Genomic DNA, 25,879 nt, shown 5'->3' with positions numbered 1-25,879 from the left:
CGTCACTCGTTCCTTGTGCGAGACTCGCTGCGGTGAGCGGTGGTGAGGAATTCCCGGTGAGCGGTGGCGAGGAATCTCATCATCATCATCACGGTGACTAGGAGATGTTGACTACCTCGCCTGGTGTACAGGAGGTCGTGGGTTCGATCCTAACCCTGATGCCTGCTGCTGTATATTTGGAGTTTGCGTGTCTCTCATCATCATCATCACGGTGACTAGGATATGTTAACTACCTCGCCTGGTGTGCAGGACTACGTGGGTTCGATCCTGACCCTTACCATGCCTGCTGCTGCTGTATATTTGGAGTTTGCGTGTCTCTCTCACCATCATCATCACGGTGACTAGGAGATGTTAACTACCTCGCCTGGTGTGCAGGAGGTCGTGGGTTCGATCCCAACCCTGATGCCTGCCGCTGTATATTTGGAGTTTGCGTGTCTCTCTCTCATCATCATCATCACGGTGACTAGGAGATGTTAACTACCTCGCCTGGTGTGCAGGAGGTCATGGGTTTGATCCCAACCCTGATGCCTGCTGCTGTATATTTGGAGTTTGCGTGTCTCTCTCTCACCATCATCATCACGGTGACTAGGAGATGTTAACTACCTCGCCTGGTGTGCAGGAGGTCGTGGGTTCGATCCCAACCTTTACCATGCCTGCTGCTGCTGTATATTTGTAGTTTGCGTGTCTCTCTCTCACCATCATCATCACGGTGACTAGGAGATGTTGACTACCTCGCCTGGTGTGCAGGAGGTCGTGGGTTAGATCCCAACCCTGATGCCTGCTGCTGTATATTTGGAGTTTGCGTGTCTCTCTCTCATCATCATCACGGTGACTAGGAGATGTTGACTACCTCGCCTGGTATGGAGGAGGTTGTGGGTTCGATCCCACCCCTGACGCCTGCTGCTGCTGTATATTTGGAGTTTTACATGTATCTCACCGTGGTCAGTGTGGATTTATCTCCGGGTCCTCTGGTTTTTTCCCCCCTCCACGTTCAGAGAGTATTTGGTGGAAAAATAAATGTCCACGGGATGAGCCACTTCGTCAATGGGCTGTCATCTGCGACGGCCGCAGGCGCTTGTAAGAAAGAGCTACCCCATAGCTGGGGCCTTACACCTGGTAACAAGGGAGCATCCTAGATTTCAATTTTTCGTGACTGCAAGGATCCATACTCGTTGGTTCTTTCGGTAAAGTCATGTCGGTGAAAAAAAATAAGAATAAAAATGTTAATTCGATGTTTTTTCTATTTTTTTTCACCTACGTGACTTTACCGAAAGAACCAAAGAGTAAGGGAACATATTCTTGGGTTTTTTTCGGTAAAGTCACGTAGGTAAAAAAATTCAAATTAATAAAAGTAAAATAAAAAATAAAATCAAAATCACGACGTTTCGGAGGCAACACAAGCCTCCGTCTTCAGGTGGAACCGTCACAGCACGATTGCTGTATCAAGTAAGATACAGCGTAGCGCTAACGATTGCTGTATCAAGTAAGATACAGCAATGTATCAAGTAAGATACAGCAATCGTGCTGTGACGGTTCCACCTGAAGACGGAAGCTTGTGTTGCCTCCGAAACTTCGTGATTTTTATTTTATTAATGAAAAATTATTTTTTACCTACGTGACTTTACCGAAAAAACCCAAGAATATGAATCCTTGACGTCACGAAAGCTTCAAATCTAGAAGTAAGGGAACATCGTTTAGTTTAAGACCGGTGGGAAGTCCACATTGTCGCTCCACATTGCCGCTTGAAAAATCCACAGATGAGTGGTGGTCATGGGTTGCTGAGCAGACGCGGTGACTTTCTCAGCAGGCCCTCATTTACAATGCTGCGACACGCCAGAGTGCCACATTTTTTGTTGTTGGATAAATTCCACTAACCCTCCACCGCTCCGATGACGTGCACGCTCGTATGCGAGCATGCGCGTCATCTGAATGAAACCGGAAGATAAACTAAAATTACTTTTATCTGGACGGCCACCCCGGTTCGTGTGAACGCTGGATGTCGACCTGTACTTCTGCAGGCCGACATCAACTTTCAAAGTTCATATAATTATGGTATTTGAACACGTGTGTATTTTTTACGATGCTATCATGTATTTTATTGTGTTTTGGTGAAGGAATGGCGCAACCTTGGTTTGAGGCTTTCGTGACTGCAGGAATCCATACTCTTTGGTTCTTTCGGTAAAGTCACTTAGGTGGAAAAAATAATAAAAGATCACGACGTTTTGATCGCAACGCAAGCAATCGTCATCAGGTGGGACAACCACAAGCAAAAAAAACTGCTTCAGCACTTTTTTTTGCTTGTGTTGCGATCGAAACGTTGTGAGCCATTATTTTTTCTACCTTCATGACTACCGAAAGAACCAAAGAGTATGAATGGCACAACGTTACTTAGGCTTCGGCGAGTGTGACCATGGCCGCCTGTTGTCCTAGTCCCCCATTCACCACGAGGCCTTGGCATTGCCAAACGCGGCGGCTTTCCGGAACGTAACCCTACCCGTTGTATCGAACGTGTAAAAGGAAGGAATTTCCGCCTGCCTCCCTGCGTGCCCCAGTGCCGACGCGGAACGGAACGGACGGAGAGATGAAGATCTTCTGCCCGATCTGCAAGTGGCTCGTGGTCAGCCTGCCCGCCCTGGAGGACCACATGAAGCGGCACAGGGGGTGGACGGAGCCCACGCTCTTCCAGTGCCCCCACTGCCCGTTCAACACGGACACGCTGAACGTCTTCATCGAGCACCAGGCGACGCACGACGCGCGCGAGTCTCACAAGTGCGCCAAGTGCGGCAAGGTGTTCATCGACGCCGAGGTTTTCCGCGAGCACCAAGCGGCGCACGCCGAGGAGAAGCCCTACAAGTGCACCGATTGCGAACTGGCGTTCAACCGCTCGGAGGATCTTCACGAGCACCAAAAGACGCACGCCGGCGGCAAGCCCTACCACTGCACCGTCTGCGGGATGGAGTTCACGCGCTCGCTGCAGCTCCGCAACCACCAGAGGATCCACACGAGGGAGAAGCCCTACGGGTGCGCCACGTGCGGAAAACGGTTCGCTCTCTCGGGGACGCTCTTCGTCCACAACAGGATCCACACGGGCGAGAAGCCCTACGGGTGCGCCACGTGCGGAAAACGGTTCGCTCGCTCGGGGGCGCTCGTCATCCACAACAGGATCCACACGGGCGAGAAGCCCTACGTGTGCGACGCGTGCGGAAAGGCATTCGCCGACTCGTGGGCCCTGAGCGTGCACAGGAGGACCCACACGGGCAAGAGACCCTACGAGTGCACGGTGTGCGCGAAGGCGTTCGCAGATCCGGGGACCCTCTCCACGCACAGCAGGATCCACACGGGAGAGAGGCCGTACAGGTGCACGGTGTGCGCGAAGACGTTCGCTCGCTCCCACACGCTCGTCGTCCACAAGAGGGTCCACGCGAGGGAGAGCGCCTGCGGCAAGGACGCCGAGGCGTCGACGTCGTCGGGCGGCTCCCCCGACGCCGGAAGCGCGGACGCGGCGGACGGAGGGAGGGTGACGAGGAGCATGCGTCGCGAGTGCATCGCGCGCAAGGTCGCGACGGCCGCCCTACCGGAGCCGCCTGACTCTGGGGGTGAGCGCGCGACTTTCCCCGGAGAGGCGGCGGCGAGCCCTCCTCCTCCCGCGCCCGCTGCGTCGGAAGAAGAACGCCGGGAAAAGCCCGCCGGCTTTGTCGGGACGCGCCCGCGGGTAATGAAGGCGGATAGCGGAGGCGGAGACGTGTCCTCGGCGAAGGTGAAGGAGGAACGGGAAGGGGACGTCGGAGGCTTCGAGGCGTGGCCGGGGGTGAAGGTGGAGCCCGCTGGCGAGGTTGTTCCGTGCCGCCTCCCCTCCCTGCCGATCGTGAAGCGGGAGCCCGAGGATTGCCACGGGAGCGAGACGGAACGCGGAGCTCAGGACTCCTCCGTTTCCCTGTTGAATGTGAAGCAGGAACCGGAGGAAATCCCCAGTTGAGACTCGGCTGAGGGGAAGGGGTCAAGTTAGAACTCGGAGCTCAAGATCGCTCGGTCTCCCTGTCGGTCGCGAAACGGGAACTGGAAGGATGAGGTCCTCGTTTGAGAACCGATGTCGATGTCGATGCGAACGATGTGGAGATGGGAGGAAGACACCGGACAGCCATGGACCGCCGTTGGCGTGGAAGTATCGCTAGAGAATGGGGTCGAGACAAGAGGGTGGATCACGTGGAGCAAAGGACAAGACCCCTTTCGATCTGTGCAGAAGCACCAGGAATGTGAGTGTGCGTGTCTGTGTGTGCATGGGGGCGGTGGTGCAGCGGTTAGCACTACGCTGCGCTAATAACCCGGTGACCCGAGTTCGATTCCCGCTCACGGCCAACACCGGTGACGATTATCTGAGCCTCCCCTAGGTCTACACGGCATGAAATGAGTACCTGATGCGATGTGTAAACATCGTCGCTGGGGAGACAAAGGCAGCCGGGTGTGGTTGCTGGCCTTCATAGGTGCTGGCTAATGGCACTTGTCCCAACAGTCTGTTATGGGATATACGGGGGATCTTTGTATTTTTGGCCTCCGCGGCCGATGCAAACATTTCCACATGGGACTGCCCAGCCCACCCCTGGTGACAAAAACGCATTCAATTTTCTTTCTCTCTTGACCTCTAAACACCACCTATACTAAAATAATTATTATTACCAGAACATTTGTCTGTCTTTTTTAAAACTAAGATATCGGGAAGGGGGGGGGGGGGGGGTTAGAGGGGGTGGCCCCGTTTTGATTTTAGGGTATAGTTTTAGTTTTAATCACAGGGGGTAGTTTACCTAACAACTTCATTTCAATGAAATGTAAGTTACAAAACTTTGAATGCATTTCTGAAACTAATTTGGACCAATACAGGAGAAATCTCTCGTAGCCCAAAGTAAGATTTTTGTTGTAGGTACAGTAAATATTTATTGTTAAGTGATTTGGTCGTTAAGAAACTATAGGAAATGCACGTTAAAGGCTTAATCCGTTACGACAGGACCTCAAGTTAACCTTTTTTCACCCCAAAAATCGAACTTATATTTGAACGATGGATATGAATACGTAAAGATACTACCAACATCATGGTGACCTCCTTTGACAGTACCAAAATATGAGAGTAGGTTTTCCCATTTTTTCTGGCAACAAAACAGTTGTGTTAAGATGTTAAAACACCAAACTGAAACCTACAAGGAGTCATGTCTGCATTAACCACAATGCTTGTGGTCAAAATGCAAACAAAAACCGTACTCTGATAACACTGGTCAACACACTTTTTCTGGCATAAGGTATTCCACCGGTCATAAGGTAATTGTGGGGTGCTGATTCCAAATCTGGCATCAGTTTTTGTCTATCTTTGCATTCTGACCACAAATATTGTAGTTAATGCAGACATGATGCCTTGTAAAAGGTTTCAGTTTGGCGTTTTAACATCTTAACACAGCTGTTTTGTTTCCAGAAAAAAGGGGAAAACCTATTCTCATTCTACCAATAGTATGAACACACAACGTTAAAAGAAACGTGGTTAATGCATTAATGAATATTTACTGTACCTGCAACAGCCCGTCGTTAACAGGGGAATGGTCGGTGTTGTATCTATGCCCTGTTTTTCAAAAATTAATATTAAGAATAACTAGGCCAACATTTTTTATTATTATACATATATATATTTTAAATTAAATAATGAAAACAGCCTCTACTCCTCACAAGCACACGAGGAATCTGTGAAACGGGGAGGGCCATTAAACGACAAGACTTCAGAGCACAGAGAGGTCAGATACATCCAGATGGACAAAAGGTCGATGGCCTAACCTTCCCAAGACGTCTGGAGATGCACGGATAAGGCGCAGAGCAGAGAAAAACAACTATTGCAACTCGCGTTTTCTTTAACGTTTTCCTTAACGAAAAGTAGAAACTTAACAAAAAATAAAATCAACGGTATAAGACTGCAGCCTACAATAGGGGCTTGTTATTAGATATTCTCTTATATTACTCGTATTCACCGCATATATTATTTTGTATTGTATGTTTCTATCTACATGACCTTACCAAAAACTAAAGCATACGAATTCCAGAAAGCTTAAGTGGAAACTTAGTTACACTTAACCTCAGGACATTGAAATATAACTCAGAATAAACACCAATCCCTGGAGACAAACGCATAACCAAACTTGGCAAGCCCTCAAAATAATGATGTAACGAGGATCATTACGAAAATTCATTAAACATAGACCGAATAATAACCACGATATACTAAGACTGAGGGAACTCATAATAAATATCAAGAATAAATGTAACATACAGGACCACATAAATGTATTACAAAAATCTCCTCAGCCACCTTTGTCTCCAACGGTCTGGCACAAACAGATGGCACCATAAATACTTAAGGGGGTTAGAAAGGGTCGCGAGGAGGGGTCGGGAGGGTGTCTGGTTTTTTTCGTTTTGTTTGTTTTCCTCTCGCAAGAGACGCGCAGAGAGGAGAGGGTGTTCACGTTTTTGAGTTTAAGCACAAGCGCACATCACGAATGAGCAGTCTGGTTCGAGTCGTGCTCAGTCTTGCAACTCGGCTTGCGACGCGGCGTTGCGACAGGGTGCCTCGATGAGAGATGGAACGAGGAGGGGTCGTTCGAGTCGCAGAAATCTGAGTTCAACCTGGGTCGAGGCTGGGTTCAGCCGTGCTCCGGCCGGCGGAGTGTCTTGAGGGAGCAAACACCGATACCAATGGCAGGTGTCGCTTCTCGCAGAACGAAGTGTCGAGGTGTGGTTAAGTGCGAGTGAAGCTGGCAGCTGCACGAACAAAGGAAAGTATGGAGAAGAGAGAGTGACAACAAGCAATCAACCTGTAGAAAGGGCGGAAATCGCCAAGCGTCGACCAAGCGAGCATCGGAAAGGACGAGCAGCAGCGGATGAGCAACAAGAGCCATCGTTCATCGCCAGAGCGCTCCAAGCTGGTGAGCGCGCACAGCCGCGTCGTCCAGAAGCCTGAGCCAACACAGCCTGAAGTAAGGGCGGGTGTCCGTGTGAAGTTGGCAGCGATCAAGGAGAGAGGGGCAGCAGCAGAAGCACTGCCGAAGGCGAGCATCATGCCGACTCAACAATCATCCAGCAGTGGAGAAGCCTGGAGCTGCCACCAAGAGAGAGAGAGCGCCATTGAATGCTCCGTGTGTTTGATACACACACACCGACCAACACCCAGTGAGAACAGACGAGACGTCCAGCAGCGACGACGGAATCATCGCGCACCACATCGGCGAGCGTCGTGCCAACTCGTCATCCAGCAGCGGAGAGAGAGAGCGCACGAGCAGCACGACTCGGGCGTCACCGAGCGTCGTGTCGACTCGTGGAGGAGCTGCGCGCTATCCGACGACGGAATCATCGCGCACCACGACGGCGAGCATCGTGCCAATGCCGCTCAATCGAGCAGTGGAGAGAGAAAGCAGAACGGGCTCGCTGCGGCCACGCCCAAGCCAGAGAGAACCTCTCTGGGCGCTGTTTGTATATTCCCTCCCCCACCCCACAAGCTAACGACACAACTCCCGGCTCTAAGAAAAATTTAATTAATTTTACAAGGGGACAACGCACACACAAAACGCACACGAATAAGACTTTCAAAAAGTTATCTTTGTGTTTCAAAAAGGGTTGCCATTTCAAGGTGGTGCGTTCAATATCAACTGATCGTGCAAAGCAGTTGCTGCCGTCGAGTTACATGAATAAGAAATGTTTGAGTCATTTATTTGCGTTGATTGCATAATCTTGCCGATGAATCTATTGACGTATACTTTTGCCTTTGCATATTAGAGTGTCATGTTTGTTTAGTATTAAAAGTGCTTAACACCAAGTGTTCGAGTGCTTCTTTCCCAGTCCATGCAAAACTGTCTTATTCATAAGAACTGTAACCTGCGATGAGTATGAATTTGGAGACCTAACATAACATAACATAAACACACTAAGATAATCAATAAATGTTTAATCAAAGATAATCGTTTTATCCTGATTGATACAACTCTGGATAACGAAGCTAAGTCTAATTATCATAACTGCAGACATTAACATAATTGCAAGCATTTGCATAAATTAATACGATTATCTCCGTGATTATCATAATTTATGCATATAATTACACACATTAACATGATTTATGCCATTTACACATTTTTCGAAATTTCATTAATTTTTAGTATTTTTATCAAAATTTTATAATCTGGCATATACAACATCGGTAAGCGAACACATTGAGCTCTATTGAGGCACTACACTACACTATACACTACTATACACTACACTATACACTACTATACACTACTATACACTACACAACACAGACGAGACAAGATGGAAATCGAGACGGAGACAAGACGATGAAGAAGACGGAGATGAGACAAAGGCGAGATAAAGACGACGGAGACAAGATGGAGACAGAAACAAGATGGCGACGGTGACGAGACAGACACGAGATGGCTCCGCGTGCCTTCTTCCATGGCGGCGGCAGCAGCAACGTCACAGCGAGCAGTGACGTGGCTATGCCGTGCAGCAGGAATCTCGCGAGCTACAGAGGTGGAGCGCAACTGGGCGGGGCTCTGGGCGGGCTCTCTGTGTGCTGCTTTAGCGGTGGGGGGTGGGAGAAGGTTTTTGCTGTCCAGGCACCGAAAGAAAAAATAAGTGATATTTAAAACAACTTTTTGAAATGCACGCTTTAATGAAATGTACCGTACTCGTAATGGAAGAACTCCACGACTCCAGGAAGTGGCCCCGAAGTTTGCCGTAACATAAGGGGCCGTGGTGATTTAACAGCCAACGTCAGTTTACCGTGGACAATTAGAGCCAAGCTGAAACAAAACATATAAAAGAGAATGTTTAAAAAATGTTTTATTTTTAATGATAGAATATAGTATTGTCATCAGTATGACATAAGTATACCAAGTTTGCAGTCGATTCCACATTGGGAAGTGGGTTAAAATTGAGTTGCAAGATTTGAGGATACGACAGCAACAACAGCAGGGAGCGAGTTAAATTAAAGCGTGTAAAAACCCGCACAAATTTCACACGTTGACTTTCGCGACCAATATTTATAATAAATGTTTTTTTGGTCTTGATTTGAAGTTTTCGTGACTGCGGGAATCCATACTCCGTTAGTTCTTTCAGTATCACGTAGGTACGTGGGGCCGTCCATAAATGATGTCACGTACCTGGGGGGGGGGGGGGGGGTCAGACATTTGTGATGATGTGTGACGAGGGGGGGGGGTGTTTGAGAAATGTGACGTCACAACTACGCACTACAATGACAATAGTTTAAAGCGATTTGAAGCATGTTTTATATTTTTTGGGGGGGGCAGAGCTTTGTGACGTCTTATTTGAGGGGGGGGGGGGTCTGACTTATTGTGACGAAGGCGGGGGGGGGGTCAAAAATGGTCCAAAATCGCGTGACGTAATTTATGGACGGCCCTCTACGTGACTTTACCGAAAGAACCAAGGAGGAAAGGTTTTTGGGTCGCAAATGTTGTGGATTTACTCTTCAACACACCGGTTAGGCCGAAGTAGTAACTGATTGGTGTTTTGCTTTCGCGACAGACTTACTAATTGGCTGTGTCGGGCGGTGGGGGGTTACGACACATTTCTACTTACGCAATCTAACCCGAAAGCGGAATGTGCTCCGTTATAACGTGGAATGTGCTCCGTTATAACGTGGAATGTGCTCCGTTATAACGTGGAATGTGCTCCGTTATAACGTGGAATGTGCTCCGTTATAACGTTCAATGTGCTCCGTTATAACGTGGAATGAGCTCCGCTACCACGTGGAATGTGCACTTATAACGGTACGATGCAGTAAGCGGAATGATACAGTAACACTCACAACCAACCACTCACTCAATCACTCAATCACCCAACCACTTACACATCCACTCAACCACTCACTCAACCACTCAATCACCCAACCACTAACCCAACCAACCACTCACTCACCCAACCAATCACCCAACCACTCACCCAACCACTCACCCACCCAACCACTCACTCACCCACTCACCCAACCACCCACTCACCCAACCACCCACTCACCCATCCACTCACCCACTCACCAAACCACTCACCCAACCACCCAATCGCTCTCCACCGTGTGCGTCCGTGACGTCACACCCTATTCCCAGTCGCCGCCACGGTGACATGACGTCACTTGGGCGCCGCCGGTGTGTGGGGGGTGGACGTCACGCACGAGCTGGCTGGATCGACGTCACCGGCGAGACGACAACCGCGTCCAGGACCATCGGCCCCCTAGGTCGACTCAGCCTCAAATGTGTTACGTGGTTGAGCCGTGGTGTGTATCGTAGTCGTTAAACATCGCCACTGGGGGGGGGGGGGGGGGGGGCGGAGAGACAAAGGCGGCCGGGCGAGCGTGGTGCTGACCACCCACACCACCCCCCCCCTTCTTCTGTGTCGTGTGCCACTTGCCCCGACATTCTGGTGAGGCTATACCGGGTGGCGCGCGTGGGTGAGCGCCTTTGTCTTTGTGTGAGTTGGGGAGCGGTGGCGCAGCGGTTAGCGCAGCGCTGCCGCCCTACGGACCCTGCAGGGTCCCGGGTTCGATTGCCCCGCTCACGGCTGGGACTCCCCTAGGTTGACTCGGCCTCAAATGAGTACGCGGCTCGGTGTGTAGTAGTCGACATCGGAGATACAAAGGCGGTCGGGCGAGCGTGGTGCTGGCCGCCCATCTCATGCTCGCTAACAGCACTTGCCCCTGCAGCCTGCTAGAGGCTACACGGGGGACCTTTGTCTGTATAGCTGCTGCTACTCATTACTACTAACAGCACTTGCCCCTACAGCCCTGTTAGAGGCTACACGGGTGACCTTTGTGTATAGCTGCTGCTGCTACTCGCTACTAACAGCACTTGCCCCTATAGCCCTGCTAGAGGCTACACGGGTGACCTTTGTGTATAGGTGCTGCTGCTACTCGCTACTCACAGCACTTGCCCCTACAACCCTGCTAGAGGCTACACGGGTGGACTTTGTCTGTGTATAGGTGCTGCTACTCGCTACCAACAGCACTTGCCCCTACAGCCTGCTCAAGGCTACCCGGGGGATCTTTGTCTGTGTATAGGTGGTGCTGCTACTCGCTACCAACAGCACTTGCCCCTACAGCCCTGCTAGAGGCTACACGGGTGACCTTTGTCTGTGTATAGCTGCAGCTGCTACTCGCTACTAACAGCACTTGCCCCTGCAGCCTGCTCAAGGCTACCCGGGGGATATTTGTGTATAGGTGCTGCTGCTACTCGCTACCAACAGCACTTGCCCCTGCAGCCTGCTAGAGGCTACACGGGTGACCTTTGTGTATAGCTGCAGCTGCTACTCGCTACTAACAGCACTTGCCCCAACAGCCTGCTCAAGGCTACCCGGGGGATCTTTGTGTATAGGTGCTGCTGCTACTCGCTACCAACAGCAATTGCCCCAACAGCCTGCTCAAGGCTACCCGGGGGATATTTGTCTTTGTAAGTGAAGACAGCCACTGCATCGTGTGGCACTTTCGGATGCTGCGGATTGTGCGGCCGTCTGGAAGGTTCTTCCCTTCCGATATTAGGGTACCACTGGGAGTTGCGATGCACATGTAAATCATCGTCATCATCGTCGAGATTGACAAACTAATTTATCTAGAACTGCTGCTTGTTGTTGTTGTGTTCAGTTTGTTGCGCGGTTGGCTATGTACAGTGCAATAAAGTTGAACATACATACTACACTACACTATACACTACACTATACACTACACTACTATACACTACACTATACACTACTCTACTATACACTACACACTACTATACACTACTATACACTACACTATACACTACTATACACTACACTATACACTACTATACACTACACTATACACTACACACGACACTACTATACACTACACACTACACTACTATACACTACTATACACTACTATACACTACACTATACACTACACTACTATTACACTGCGAGTGTCTGCCCTCTCTGTGTCCCGGCACTCACCACGAAGGCATCAACATCATTCCTGTTAATTCCCTTCCTCCGCCCTCCCCCAGCACCCAGAATGAACGACGAATCAGCGACGAGGCTCCACTGCCCGGTGTGCGACTGGGTAGTGGTCAGCCCGCCGGCGCTGGAGGACCACATGAAGCGTCACCGGGGCCGCACCGAACCGGTGATGTACCAGTGTCCCCACTGCCCGTACCGGACGGACAAACCCTTCACCTTGATGAGCCACCAGCGAACTCACGGCGGCGAGAGGCGCTACAAGTGCCGCGTGTGCGGGGAGGGGTTCGCTCAGCCGGAGGACTTCCGCTCCCACCAGCGGGTCCACGTGGAGGAGAGGCCTCACCGTTGTCCCGTGTGCAAGAAAGCCTTCGCCGAGCCGGAAGCTCTCCGCTCTCACCAGAGGTTCCACGCGGGCGAGAAGCCGTACCGCTGCGGCGTCTGCGGCATGGACTTCACCCGCGTCGACCACTTCCGCAGCCACCAGGTAATCCACACGGGCGAGAGGCCCTACGGGTGCACGGTTTGCGGCAAGAACTTCACGCGCTCGGACTACCTGCGCAGCCACCACAGGACCCACACGGGCGAGAAGCCCTTCAGGTGCGTCACCTGCGGCAAGGCCTTCGCCCACCCGGGCACCCTGTCGACTCACGCGAGGATCCACACTGGCGAGAAACCGTACGCGTGCGACGTGTGCGGCAAGGCGTTCACGAACCCCGGGGGCTTCTACATCCACAAGAGGATCCACACGGGCGAGAGGCCGTACGCGTGCCCCGTCTGCGGCAAGGCGTTCGTGTGCGCCGGGGCGCTGAACACCCACCGGATGGTGCACACGGGCGAGAAGCCGTACAAGTGCGACTCGTGCGACATGGCCTTCCAGCGGTCCGGGGCCCTGAGCACGCACCGCAGGACGCACACGGGAGAGAGGCCGTACGCTTGCGGCACGTGCGGCAGGGCGTTCGCGGACCCCAGGGCCCTCCGTGCGCACGGCAGGGTGCACACGGGCGAGAGGCCCTACAGGTGCGCGGTGTGCAGGAGGACGTTCACGCAGCGGCGGGCCCTCGCGGTCCACCGCAGGACGCACACGGGAGAGAGGCCGTACGCGTGCGGCGTGTGCGGCCGTTCTTTCGCCCAGCGGAGGTCCCTGGTCGTGCATCAGAAGGTGCACGGGGCGGCGACGGCCGCGGCGGGGAAGGGGCCCCGAGGCGAGGGCGGAGAGGCGTCGACGCCGTCGGGCGGCGCTCCCGAGGGCGCGGACGGAGGGAGCGTGGCGGGGAAGGGGAAACGCCGGGGGTGCATCGCGAGCAAGGGGGCGACGGCCGCCCTACCGGAGCCGCCTGGGTCTGGGGGTGAGCGCGCGACTTTCCCCAGAGAGGCGGCGGTGAGCCCTCCTCCTCCTCCCTCGCCCGCTGCGTCGGAAGAAGAACGCCGGGAAAAGCCCGCCGGCTTTGTCGAGACACGCCCGGAGGTAATGAAGGCGGAGAGCGGAGGCGGAGGCGGAGACGCGTCCTCGGCGAAGGTGAAGGAGGAACAGGAAGGGGACGTCGGAGGCTTCGAGGCGTGGCCGGGGGTGAAGGTGGAGCCCGGTGGCGAGGTCGTTCCGTGCCGCCCCCTCTCCCTGCCGATCGTGAAGCGGGAGGCCGAGGATTGCCACGGGAGCGAGACGGAGCCGCGGGTAAAGTTGGAACGCGGAGATCCGGACTCCTCCGTCTCCCTGTTGAGTGTGAAGCAGGAACCGGAAGAAATCCTCAGTTGAGACTCGGCCGAAGGAATGGGGTAGAGTTAGAACGTGGGGATCAAGATGCCTCTCCCTGCCAGCCGATCGTGAAGCGGGAGCCCCAATGACTCACCCGGTAGTGGGACAACTGCCGACGGGGAAAGTTGGAACAACGGAGGTTCAGGACTCCTTCGTCTCCCTGTTGAGTGTGAAGCGGGGACTGGAGGAAATCCTCAGTTGAGACAAGGCCGAGGGAATGGGGTGGAGTTAGAACATGGGGATCAAGATGCCTCCCTCTGCAAGCCGATCTTGAGCCCCAATGATGGCCCTCATAAGCAGCTACATTTGGAGGCTTGCATCCGCTTTTCTCTCCGCCTGATGAAGACCGCTTGTGTTATCTTGGAGTCTTCTTGGTTCTTTCGGTAAAGTCACGTAGAAGGGAAATAATAAAATAATAAAAATAAAACATAATAAAATAATTCTCACGACGTTTCGGCCACAACGCAAGCAGCCGTCCTCAGGTGAAGAACAGGTTTATCGGAAAGACAGCATCTGAATGAACACCACCAGGCTTGGAGCGTATATTTAAGCTGGGTTGGAGGGGGAAGGGCGCCTTGACAAAGGAATTTGCATATCAACAGTTACGCTGCCAAGCTTGGTGGTGTTCATTCAGATGCTGTCTTTCCGACAGACCTGTTCTTCACCTGAGGACAGCTGCTTGCGTTGTGGCCAAAACGTCGTGAGAATTATTTTATTATGTTTTATTTTTATTATTTATTATTTTCCTTCTACGTGACTTTACCGAAAGAACCAAGAAGATGAATCCCTGCAGTCACGAAAGCTTTAAATCGAAATTTATCTTTGAGTTTTTTGTTTTCTGTTTACGCGGCTTTAGCGAAAGAACCGAGAATATGAACCCCACATTTATCCCCCCCGTCGATTTAAGAAGAAAACGGGAGGGAGTCTGTGGCTGTCCGACTGATGATGCTGAGCTGGAATTACCGGCGAAACGTCACAGCTGCTCGAATCGTAAATGTTGTAGCTGGTTTACACTCCCCAACACACAACCTATACACTACACTATACACTACACTATACACTACACTATACACTACACTGTACACTACACTATACATTACTATACACTACACTATACACCACACTATACACTACACTATACACTACACACTATACTATACACTACACTATATACTACACTATACATTACTATACACTACACTATACACTACACTATACATTACACACTACACTATACTATACACTACACTACTATACACTACACTATATACACTACACTACTATACACTACACTATACACTACTATACACTACACCATACACTACACTACTATACACTACACTACTATACACTACACTATATACACTACACTACTATACACTACACTATAATTGTAAATGTAGTAGTGGATGTATTATTTAACACACAACTGATGTAGTTCTGTAACTAGTATACTACACTACACACTACACTATACACTACACTATACACTACACTATACACTACACTATACACTACACTATACACTGCACTATACACTACACTATACACTACACTATACATGTAAATGCTGTAGTGGATGTATTCTTCAACACACACGTGGTGTAGTGCTGTACTAGTATACTACACTATACCCTGCACTATACACTACACTACACACTACACTATACACTGCACTATACACTACACTATACACTACACTATACACTACACTATACACGAACCTGTACACCACTATACACTACACTATACACTACACTATACACTACTATACACTACACTATATACTATACTATACACTACACAATTCACTACACACTACACCATACACTGCACTATACACTGCACTATAGACTACACTATACACTACTATACACTACACTATAATTGTAAACGTTGTAATGGATGTATTCTTCAACACACAAGTGGTGTAGTGCTGTACTAGTATATTACACTATACACTACACTATACACTACACCATACACTACGCTATACACTACACTATAATTGTGAATGTTGTAGTGGATGTATTCTTCAATACACTGGTGGAGTTTTGTAACTAGTATACTGCACTACACACTACACTATACACTACACTATACACTACACACTATACACTACACTATACACTACTACACTATACACTACACTATACACTACTACACTATACACTACACCATACACTACACTATACACTATTATACATTACACTATATTTGTAAATGTTGTCGTGGGTTTACTCTCCCAACACACAACCGGCATAGCGGTCTAACCGGTAAAGAATTGGCCACGTTTTGTCGACGTGGGTTTAACTCTCCAACACACACACACAACACGCGCGCGCTGTTGTTTTTTGCCCCCGATGTTCGAACATCGATATTGGTGCACGCGTTATTTATTAAACAATCGTAAAACACGGAGGCCCGCGGAGTGAGTCTGTCACTTTGCCAGCGAGCGGTGGGTTATTGGCACGGATAGCAGCGGTGTCGAGTACGTCACCCGTGCCACCCGTCCCACCCGTGCCAACGTTTTCCACCCGTGCCAACGTTTTCCACCCGTGCAAACTGTGCCAACGTTTTCCACCCGTGCCACCCGTGCCAACGTTTTCCACCCGTGTAAACCGTGCCAACGTTTTCCACCCGTGCAAACCTTGCCAACGTTGCCACCCGTGAAAACCGTGCCAACGTTTTCCACCCGTGCCACCCGTGCCAACGTTGCCACCCGTGTAAACCGTGCCAACGTTTTCCACCCGTGCAAACCGTGCCAACGTGTTTCCACCCGTGCCACCCGTGCCAACGTTGACAACCGCGCCAACCGTGCAAACCGTGCAAACGTTTTCCACCCGTGCCACCCGTGCCAACGTTGACAACCGCGCCAACCGTGCAAACCGTGCCAACGAATGATGTTATGGGGGTCTGTCTCTTTAACACAGGGGTGGGGAACGTCCGGCCCGTGGGCTGTATAAGACCCGCGGAATCATTGGGGTCTGGCCCTGCCAAGGCAACCGCAGGCGGGACTTGAAATTCAACAAATCTAGGAGCAAACCTGGAAAAGCAGTTGCGAGTAGCAGTGACATCATCAATACCAGCAGCTAACATCATCACCACGCCTCGCCAAAGAGAAGCAGTTCCAGCCCAACGCATTAGGGGGTGAGTTAATGAAATGTTTGACCAAATCTCACGGGCGAATTTTTAAGTTGAGCATTTTTGTATGGCCCGCGAATGATGTTATAGAAATATCCAAATGGCTCTTGGCAGAAAAAAGGTTCCCCGCCATTGCAGTTTAACAACACATTCCTGCGGAGGGAGCTGGTAGGAACGTCGGGTTGCTCGGTCAATGGCCTGCAGGGTCAACGGCGGCGTGGTGTATTCCGCAAATATGGCCGACTGTGAGGGCGGGCACAAGCCGGCGTGAGTAGGTTAAACGTTGAGTTTTATAAGGGCACCACGGGGTGACCAGCCCCTCCCCACCCAGCCCCACCCAGCCCCACCCTCCCCACCCAGCCCCACCCAGCCCCACCCCACCCTCCCCACCCAGCCCCACCCCACCCTCCCCACCCAGCCCCTCCCCACCCTCCCCACCCAGCCCCACCCTCCCCACCCAGCCCCTCCCCACCCAGCCCCTCCCCACCCTATCATCCAACAGTGGATTGAAAATGGCTTATTGTGATGATGACGTAGCCTGTTGTTGTGAACGTGACGTCACGTAACCATTTTGTCAGTTAAAGGGCATCGGTGCGACTCGTTGCTACGTCACTCGCTCGCGTACGCGAGACGTGACGTCAAAACGCCTCCTGCCGTCGGTCGGCACGCGTGACGTGACGTCAGAACGCTCGTCGTAGCAAGCTGTGACGTCAGAACGCTCGTCGTAGCGCTCCGTGACGTCAGAACTCTCGTCGTAGCGAGCCGTGACGTCAGAACGCTCGTCGGCTCGAGCCGTGACGTCAGAACGCTCGTTGTAGCAAGCCGTGACGTCAGAACTCTCGTCGGCTCGAGCCGTGACGTCAGATCGCTCGTAGCGGAGTCGTGACGTCAGAACGCTCGTAGCGGAGTCGTGACGTCAGAACGCTCGTAGGCGCGAGCCGTGACGTCACCGGCGTGCGCCTTTTGGCTGTGGAGCGAGGCGGGAGAGCGGTGGCGCAGCGGTTGCGGCAGTGACCGCGAACGAAGCCGCCTCAAGAGACCCGGTTCGACTCCCCCCGCGTGCCCAGCGGGGCCTGCGGCTCACGGCCACCGTCACCGCCACGAGCCGCCTCCTCCACAACCACCACAAACACTACCACCACCTCCACCACTACCACCACCACAAACACCTCCTCCATCCACCACCTCCTCCACAACCACCACTAACACTACCACCACCACAAACACCTCCTCCATCCACTACCACCACAACCTCCATCCACCACTACCGCCTCCTCCACAACCACCACAAACACCTCCTCCATCCACTACCACCACCTTCACTATCACCACCACTACCACCTCCTCCACTACCACCACCTTCACTATCACCACCACTACCACTACCTCCACTACCACCACCTCCACTACCACCACCAGCACCACCACTACAGACACTACCACCACCACCACTACCACCACCTCCACTACCACAAACACTACCACCACCTCCTCCACTACCACCTCCACCACCACCTCCATCCACCACTACCACCGTCACCTCCATCCACCACCACAAACACTACCAGCACCACCACTACCACAAACACCACCACCACCTCCTCCACCACCTCCTCCATCCACTACCACCACCTCCTCCACTACCACCACTTCCTCCACTACCACCTCCACTACCACAAACACCACTACCACCGTCACCGCCATCACCTCCTCCACTACCACCACCACTACCACCTCCTACACTACCACCACCTCCAACCACCACTACCACCACCTTCACTATCACCACCACCTCCTCCACTACCACCACTACTACCACCTCCTCCACTACCACCACCACTACCACCTCCTCCACTACCACCACTACCTCCACCACTACCACCACTACCTCCACCACCTCCTCCATCCACTACCACCACCTTCACTATCACCACCACTACCACCTCCTCCACTACCAACACTACCTCCACCACCTCCTCCTCCATCCACTACCACCACCTTCACTATCACCACCACCTCCATCCACCACCTTCACTACCACCACTACCACCACCTCCTCCACTACCACCACCTCCACTACCACCACCTCCACTACCACAAACACCACCACCACCACCACCTCCTCCACTACCACCACCACCTCCATCCACCACCACAAACACTACCAGCACCACCACCACCTCCACTAGCACCACCACCTCCTCCACTACCACCTCCTACACTACCACCACCACCTCCAACCACCACTACCACCACCTTCACTATCACCACCACCTCCTACACTACCACTACCACCACCATCACCACTACCACCACCTTCACTATCACCACCACCTCCTACACTACCACCACCACCACCTCCAACCACCACTACCACCTCCTCCACTAGCACCACCACCTCTTCCACTACCACCACCACTACCACCTCCTACACTACCACCACCACCTCCAACCACCACTACCACCACCTTCACTATCACCACCACCTCCTACACTACCACCACCACCATCACCACTACCACCACCACCTCCAACCACCATTACCACCACCTCCTCCATCCACCACCACCTCCACTACCACCACCTTCACTATCACCACCACCACATCCACTACCACCTCCACTACCACCACCTTCACTATCACCACCACCTCCACTACCACCTCCATCCACCACCACCGCCCCCTCTGTGTCGAATATTTGAATGCGGCCTTCCCTTACGTCGACTCAGCCTTAAACCAAGTTGTGTGGTGTGTGTGGGTGGTCTGTGTGTGTGTGTAGTCTGGTCTGTGTGTGTGGTGTGTGTGGTCTGTGTGTGGTGTGTGTGTGGTCTGTGTGTGTGTGTGGTCTGTTTGTGTGGTGTGTGTGTGGTCTGTCTGTGTGGCGTGTGTGTGGTCTGTGTGGGGGTAGTCTGTGTGTGGGTGGTCTGTGTGTGTGTGGTGTGTGTGTGTGGTCTGTGTGTGTGATGTGTGTGTGGTCTGTCTGTGTGTGTGTGAGGTCTCTGTGTGTGTGGTCTGTGTGTGTGTGGTCTATACTCTTAGGTTTTTTTTCACTTGATGCAGTAATTTTAGCTGTGACGGTCCCACCTGATGACGGAGACTTGTGTTGCCTCCAAAACGTCGTGATTTATTATTTTATTTTATTTCTATTATTACTTTTGAAAATTCGAGTGTCTCTGTATTTTTCTCAGTGTCTCTGTGTGTATGTCTCTGAGAGTCCTTGTGTGTGTGTCTGTGTTCTGTGCCTTTGTGTGTCTGTGAGTGTCTGTGTCTCTGTGTGTGTCTCTGTGCTTGTCTGTCTGTGCCTGCCTCTGTGGTGTCTGTGTGTGTGGGGAGCGGTAGTGTAGCAGTTAGCGTGCTATGAGCGAGTTCGTCAATATCGTTGATGATGTAAAAATGCATCATAGCTCCACCATTGGAACCTCATTTGCCAGTAGCAAAATATGATAATTAGTGTTTTACCCTTTTATCTGGCAACAAAACTGACACCTTTTTTACAAGGAGTCATGTTTGCATTGACCACAATACCTGCGGTCGGAATGCAAACAAAAAACATAACTCTGATAATGTATGCACTGTCCTTGAAGTTGATTGGTCCACACCCAAGACAGCTTTTCTTAGAGCCTAGTCTCACATGGTGTTGGCTCCCAGTGGCCTCCTAATATCGCAAGGGAAGAGCGTTCCAGACGGCCGCAGAAGCAGCAGCGCATGTGAACGCACCGTCTTTGTTCGTCGGCCAGCCAAAAGTTGCCGCTGCTGCTGTGAAGATGACCGGAGCTCGCGTGATGATGGTTCCACGCTCCTTGACGAGATCAGCAGTGAAGTGTTGTGATCCATTTCCGGCGGCCAGCACTTTGTGCCAGAGGTCGCAATCGGGTACCCGATACCCGTACCCTACCCGGCTACCCGTACCCGGCCGGGTACGGGTACAGGTACCCGTTTGCGACCCTGGTGCGGCCGGGTACGGGTACGGGTAGGTCGTGAGTCACTGGTGAGTCACCGTTTGTCACTCATTTCCCAACGTCTTGTCTCTTCTCACAATTCAAGTTCCTAGAATCAACCCACCCGTGCCTGCAATATGGCTTTATCCCAGAGGTCGCAATCGGGTACCCGTACCCTACACGATACCCGGCCGGGTACGGGTATCCGGGTATCGGGTAGGGTACGGGTACCCATTTGCGACCCTGGTGCGGCCGGGTACGGGTAAGGAATCAAACCCCGTTTGCGACCTCTGCTTTGTGCGTGTAATTAGCGCGGCCTGATTAACGTGTTCGTTATTAAGGCTGCTTTGTGGAAGTGGCGACCGGAAGCTATTGGTGAGCCAAAAGCCGCCGCCGCCACTGCGAGGATGAATGAATGCCCTTCTCGTGTCTGTGTTTTCTAGGTTCGTGCAAAACTGCGGTGCTACACACGAAGGATTGAAGGGGAGGGAGGTTTATTCACTTCTGTCTCGTGCTCCCCCCCCCCCCCGGCTCCGTGTCCCCCGGCACCAAAGGGCAGCCAAAATGAACGAAGACGATGAGGAGGAAGACACGAAGATCTTCTGCCCGGTCTGCAACTGGGTGGTGGTCAGCCTGCCCGCGCTGGAGGACCACATGAAGCGCCACAAGGGCTGGACGGAGCCCGCTCTCTTCCGATGCCCCCACTGCCCGTACAGCACGGACAAGGCGGTCGCCCTCATCAACCACCAGAGGACACACACGGGCGAGAAACCCTACGAGTGCAAGGTTTGCGGCGAGGCGTTCTCCGTGTCGGAGGACTTCCGCGTCCACCAGAGGGCGCACGCGGACGAGAAGCGCCACGTTTGCCCCGTGTGCGGCGACGCCTTCTCCTACGCGGAGGCGCTCGGCACGCACCAGCGGGTGCACGTGAGCGAGAAGCCCTACCAGTGCAGCGTGTGCGGCGCGGAGTTCACGCGCACCAACCACCTCCGCAGCCACAACCGGGTGCACACCAAGGAGAGGCCGTACCGGTGCTCGGCCTGCGGCAAGTCGTTCGCCCGCTCCGACAACCTCGTCACGCACCAGCGCGTGCACACGGGAGAGAGGCCCTACCGGTGCGGCGTTTGCGGCAAGGCGTTCACGCAGTCCGGCACGCTCGTGGTGCACGCCCGGATCCACGCGGGCGACGGCAAGCCGCGGAGGGGGGGGGGCGCAAAGGCGAAGGCGGCGGCGGCGAAGGCGACCGCGTCCGTGGCGGGTGGAGGAGGCCCAAACTCGGGGCCGAAGGCGGAGCGCGACGGCCGGCCCACCGTGAAGGGGAAAGCCGAAGAGGAGGAGGAAGAGGAGGAGGAAGAGGAGGAAGAGGAGGAGGAGGAAGAGGAGGAGGAGGAAGAGGAAGAAGTCGTAAAAGCGGACGTTCCAGCACCAGTTCCGGCGCCAGTTCCGGCGCCAATTCCGGCGCCGTCCGTCGCTCCGTCCGTCGTGAAGCAGGAAACCGAAGAGAGCCCTCGGCTGTGAGGCACGGCCCGGCAGTCAAGGCAGAATCAGAAGGTCCGGTGCCTTCCCATAGCCCCAATCCGTCACGAAGTGGGAACTCCAAAGAGAGCCCTCAGCTGAGACGAGGTCGGCTTCGAAGGTACAGCCATTCAACTATGAAACTCTGTTCATTGTTAGCGGGCATGAGGCCTACGTAGCTCCTCTTTGGAAGGGGGGACCCTGGTTATCGTGAATGACAGCACCTCAACAAAGTGGACGATGTCATCGTCGTCGCGTGGACATGTACAGCGGGGGGGGGGGGGGGGGACGCGAAGACTCGAAACCGCGGTGACGTCGATTCTCAATGTGAAAAGGGGGAAAAGAACGGCGGACCCGGAGAAAAATCCACGGCCACCACGGGGAGAGAGAGACGCAGACTCCAAATAGGCGTCAGGGTTTGGGATCGAACCCACGAACCTCCTGTACAGCAGGCGAAGTAGTTAACATCCCGCCACTCTGAGATGTATCACCAGCCTACCGCCCCCCCCATCACCATGCGTGGATTTTTCTCAGTTTTTTTTCTCCTCCACATTTAGAATTAACATCACTACGCGTTTAGAGTATTTGGCTGCTGCTATAAATTTGCCCGTGGTGATATCAGCCACTTCGTTGTGACAGCCAGGTCACTGTGAAAAAAAACCAGCTACATAGCTCAGTGGTTGGCCATACCAGATTACATTTAAACAGTTTAGTCTCAGATATTTCCTGACCTATTGGTACCATTGCATATAGTTCAGAAAAGACTTAAGAACGGGCAATTAAATAGAAATAAAGAACGGCTGTACAATTGAGAAGACATTGTTAGGCTTTTCTTTAAAAAAATACCAACAACAAACCCTTAACACCGCATCAATGGCTCTCATGCCGCCCGCGACACTTCAAGGGAGGCCCATGAGGGTGACGTCAATGTCAGATGCGCCCCATAGCAGCTTGGGGGGGGGGGGGGGATGACCTTCGTCGATGTGGAAGGCGTCTTAGCCAATCAAAGGAAGGGAAATAAGGGGGCGTGCCTCTCGACCACGACGTGTCCGTCTCGATCCGCGCCCCGCTCTTGCTCTTAAACAGAAAGTGTGTCCAATTAGTGATCCCCAACCGCCCAAAGCATGCCCCCATTGCCACCATGACACCACGTGTGGGCAAAGACACACCCACTTCTAAGCAGAGGTCGCAAACTGGGTTTTGATTCCTTACCCGTACCCGGCTGCACCAGGGTCGCAAATGGGTTCCCGTTCCCTACCCGTACCCTACCCGAAATGAGTGACAAACGGTGACTCACCAGTGACTCGCGGCCTACCCGTACCCGGCCGCACCAGGGTCGCAAACGGCTACCCGTACCCGGCCGGGTACAGGTAGCCGGGTATCGGGTAGGGTACGGATATCGGGTACCCGGTTGCGACCTCTGCTTCTAAGTGTCCACTTTTATTTCATGTCGGCTTTTATCGTATTACAGCCCCGGCGAAGAACGGCGTCTTAGCCAATCAAAGGAAGGGAAATAAGGGGGCTTGCCACTCGACCACGAGTCTCGATCTACGCCGCCGCTCTTGCTGTTAAGCAGAAATAGGGTATTTATTTAGTGTAAATACTTACTTGATCTTAAACAGGTGTTAAAGTCCTTGCTTTTTCATGTTATTTGATGTATGTTTATAGACCAAAAGTGTGTCCAATTTTGATTTGAAGCTTTCGTGACTGCAGGAATCCATACTCTTTGGTTCTTTCGGTAAAGTCACGTGGGTAGAAAAAATAAGAAAAGATCGCGACGTTTCGATCGCAACACAAGCGATCATCCTAAGCATATTAGTTGCTGCAGCTCCATACTATTAACATTCCTTCCCTTTATTAATGCTAACCTTACTCCCTCCCTTTGATGCTGCTAATCCTGCATAATGCACGGGCATATTATGACTTTGAAACCCCCCGCCCACCTCCTACGAATTCCACAAGTAATGACTAATCCCATATCTGAATTTCTCATAAATATGCAAAATTCCTCTTGATATGCAAATTATTTTGTCAAGGCGCTCTTCCCCCTCCAACCCAGCTTAAATATACGCTCCAAGCCTGGTGGTGTTTCATTAAGACGCTGTCTTTCCGACAGACCTGTTCTTCACCTGAGGACGGCTGCTTGCGTTGTGGCCGAAACGTCGTGAGAATTGTATTTTATTATGTTTTATTTTTATTATTTTATTATTTCCCTTCTACGTGACTTTACCGAAAGAACCAAGAAGAAGATCACGACGTTTCGATCGCAACACAAGCGGTCGTCCTCAGGCGGAGGAAAAAAAAAATCCAGCAGTGGGACTGCTGAATCAGCGAGAGAGCTGTTGCAACAAGGTTATATATGTGGTGATGGGCAAGAAATTGCCACATATATAACCTTCATACTCTTAGTTTTTTAGGTAAAGTCACGTAGGTAAAAAATGAAATAAAAATTAATGAAAATAAAATAATCAAAGTCACGACGTTTCGGAGGCAACACAAGTCTCCGTCATCAGGTGGGACCGTCACAGCCAGATTTGATACAGCAAAAATTTGATACAGCAAATCTGGCTGTGACGGTCCCACCTGATGACGGAGACTTGTGTTGCCTCCGAAACGTCGTGATTTTTATTATTTTATTTTTTATTAATTTTAATTTAATTTTTTACCTACGTAACTTTACCAAAAAAACTAAGAGTATGAATCCTTGCAGTTCACGAAAGCTTCAAATCTAGAATATATAACCTTATTGTAACAGCTCTCTCGCTGGTTGAGCAGTCCCACTTTTGGATTATTATTTTATCTGCCTGAGGACGACCGCTTGTGTTGCGATCGAAACGTGGTGATCTTTTATAATTTTTTTCTACCCACGTGACTTTACCGAAAGAACCAAAGAGTATGGATTCCTGCAGTCACGAAAGTTTCAAATCTAGATTCTTTCGGTAAAGTCACGTAGATAGAAAAAAATAAAGTTGATATAAAATAAATAAATACATTTTTCTTAACTTTACCGAAATAAAATGTATCAAATCAAATAAAGCAATAAAATTATTCTTTATAGAAAAAAGTATAATTGAATATTTATTTAATTTGTATTTCATTAACTTTTCTATTAGTATTTCTATTATATTTATTTAGTTTAATTTTTCTACCTACGTGACTTTACCGAAAGAACCAAAGAGTTTGTGTCCAATTAGCAATCCCCAAGCACCTAAAGCAGCAACGCTCCCCTTTGCCACCATGACACCACGTGTGGGCAAAGACACGCCCACTTCCCAGTGTCCGCTTTTCATGTCGTATTACAGCGCCGTGGGTGTGGAGAATGCGGTCAACATGCACGAAGAGGGGGGTGGAAGGACCCGATCGCGTGGGGGGGGGGGGGTTCAAACGTTATGCTTCTCAGTTGAACACGTAGCAGGCTTTCGCGACCAATATTATTCATAATCAACGTTTTTGGGTTTAGATCGCGTTATTTATAAATGTGTCGTAACCCTCCACCACCCGACACGGCCAATCAGT

At 51.6% G+C, this 25,879-nt stretch overlaps 1 protein-coding gene across 1 annotated transcript; it reads left to right on the top strand.

Annotated features, from left to right (window-relative positions):
- On the top strand, positions 1–24,635 carry LOC133359944 (uncharacterized). The gene is made up of 7 exons (XM_061578508.1): positions 1–56; positions 2,553–3,971; positions 5,289–5,307; positions 10,149–10,315; positions 12,060–13,760; positions 21,001–21,013; positions 21,292–24,635. The coding sequence occupies exons 2-7, from the start codon at positions 2,582–2,584 to the stop codon at positions 22,364–22,366; spliced, it is 4,365 nt and encodes a 1,454-aa protein (XP_061434492.1). The 5' UTR covers positions 1–56; positions 2,553–2,581; the 3' UTR covers positions 22,367–24,635.
- The last annotated feature ends 1,244 nt before the right edge of the window (positions 24,636–25,879 follow it).

The sequence above is a fragment of the Lethenteron reissneri genome, chromosome 66, assembly GCF_015708825.2.
Source record: "Lethenteron reissneri isolate LAM-NWPU_2019-01 chromosome 66, ASM1570882v1, whole genome shotgun sequence".
Classification (NCBI taxonomy): domain Eukaryota; kingdom Metazoa; phylum Chordata; class Hyperoartia; order Petromyzontiformes; family Petromyzontidae; genus Lethenteron; species Lethenteron reissneri.
This window is presented reverse-complemented; position numbering and strand designations above follow the sequence as displayed.

Excerpts from the sequence above, each read along its gene's own strand:
- LOC133359944 (XM_061578508.1), top strand. The coding sequence starts at position 2,582 with ATGAAGATCTTCTGCCCGATCTGCAAGTGGCTCGTGGTCAGCCTGCCC. Across the intron at positions 10,316-12,059 it reads TGTTACGTGGTTGAGCCGTG|CACCCAGAATGAACGACGAA; the intron begins GTGTGTATCGTA and ends GCCCTCCCCCAG.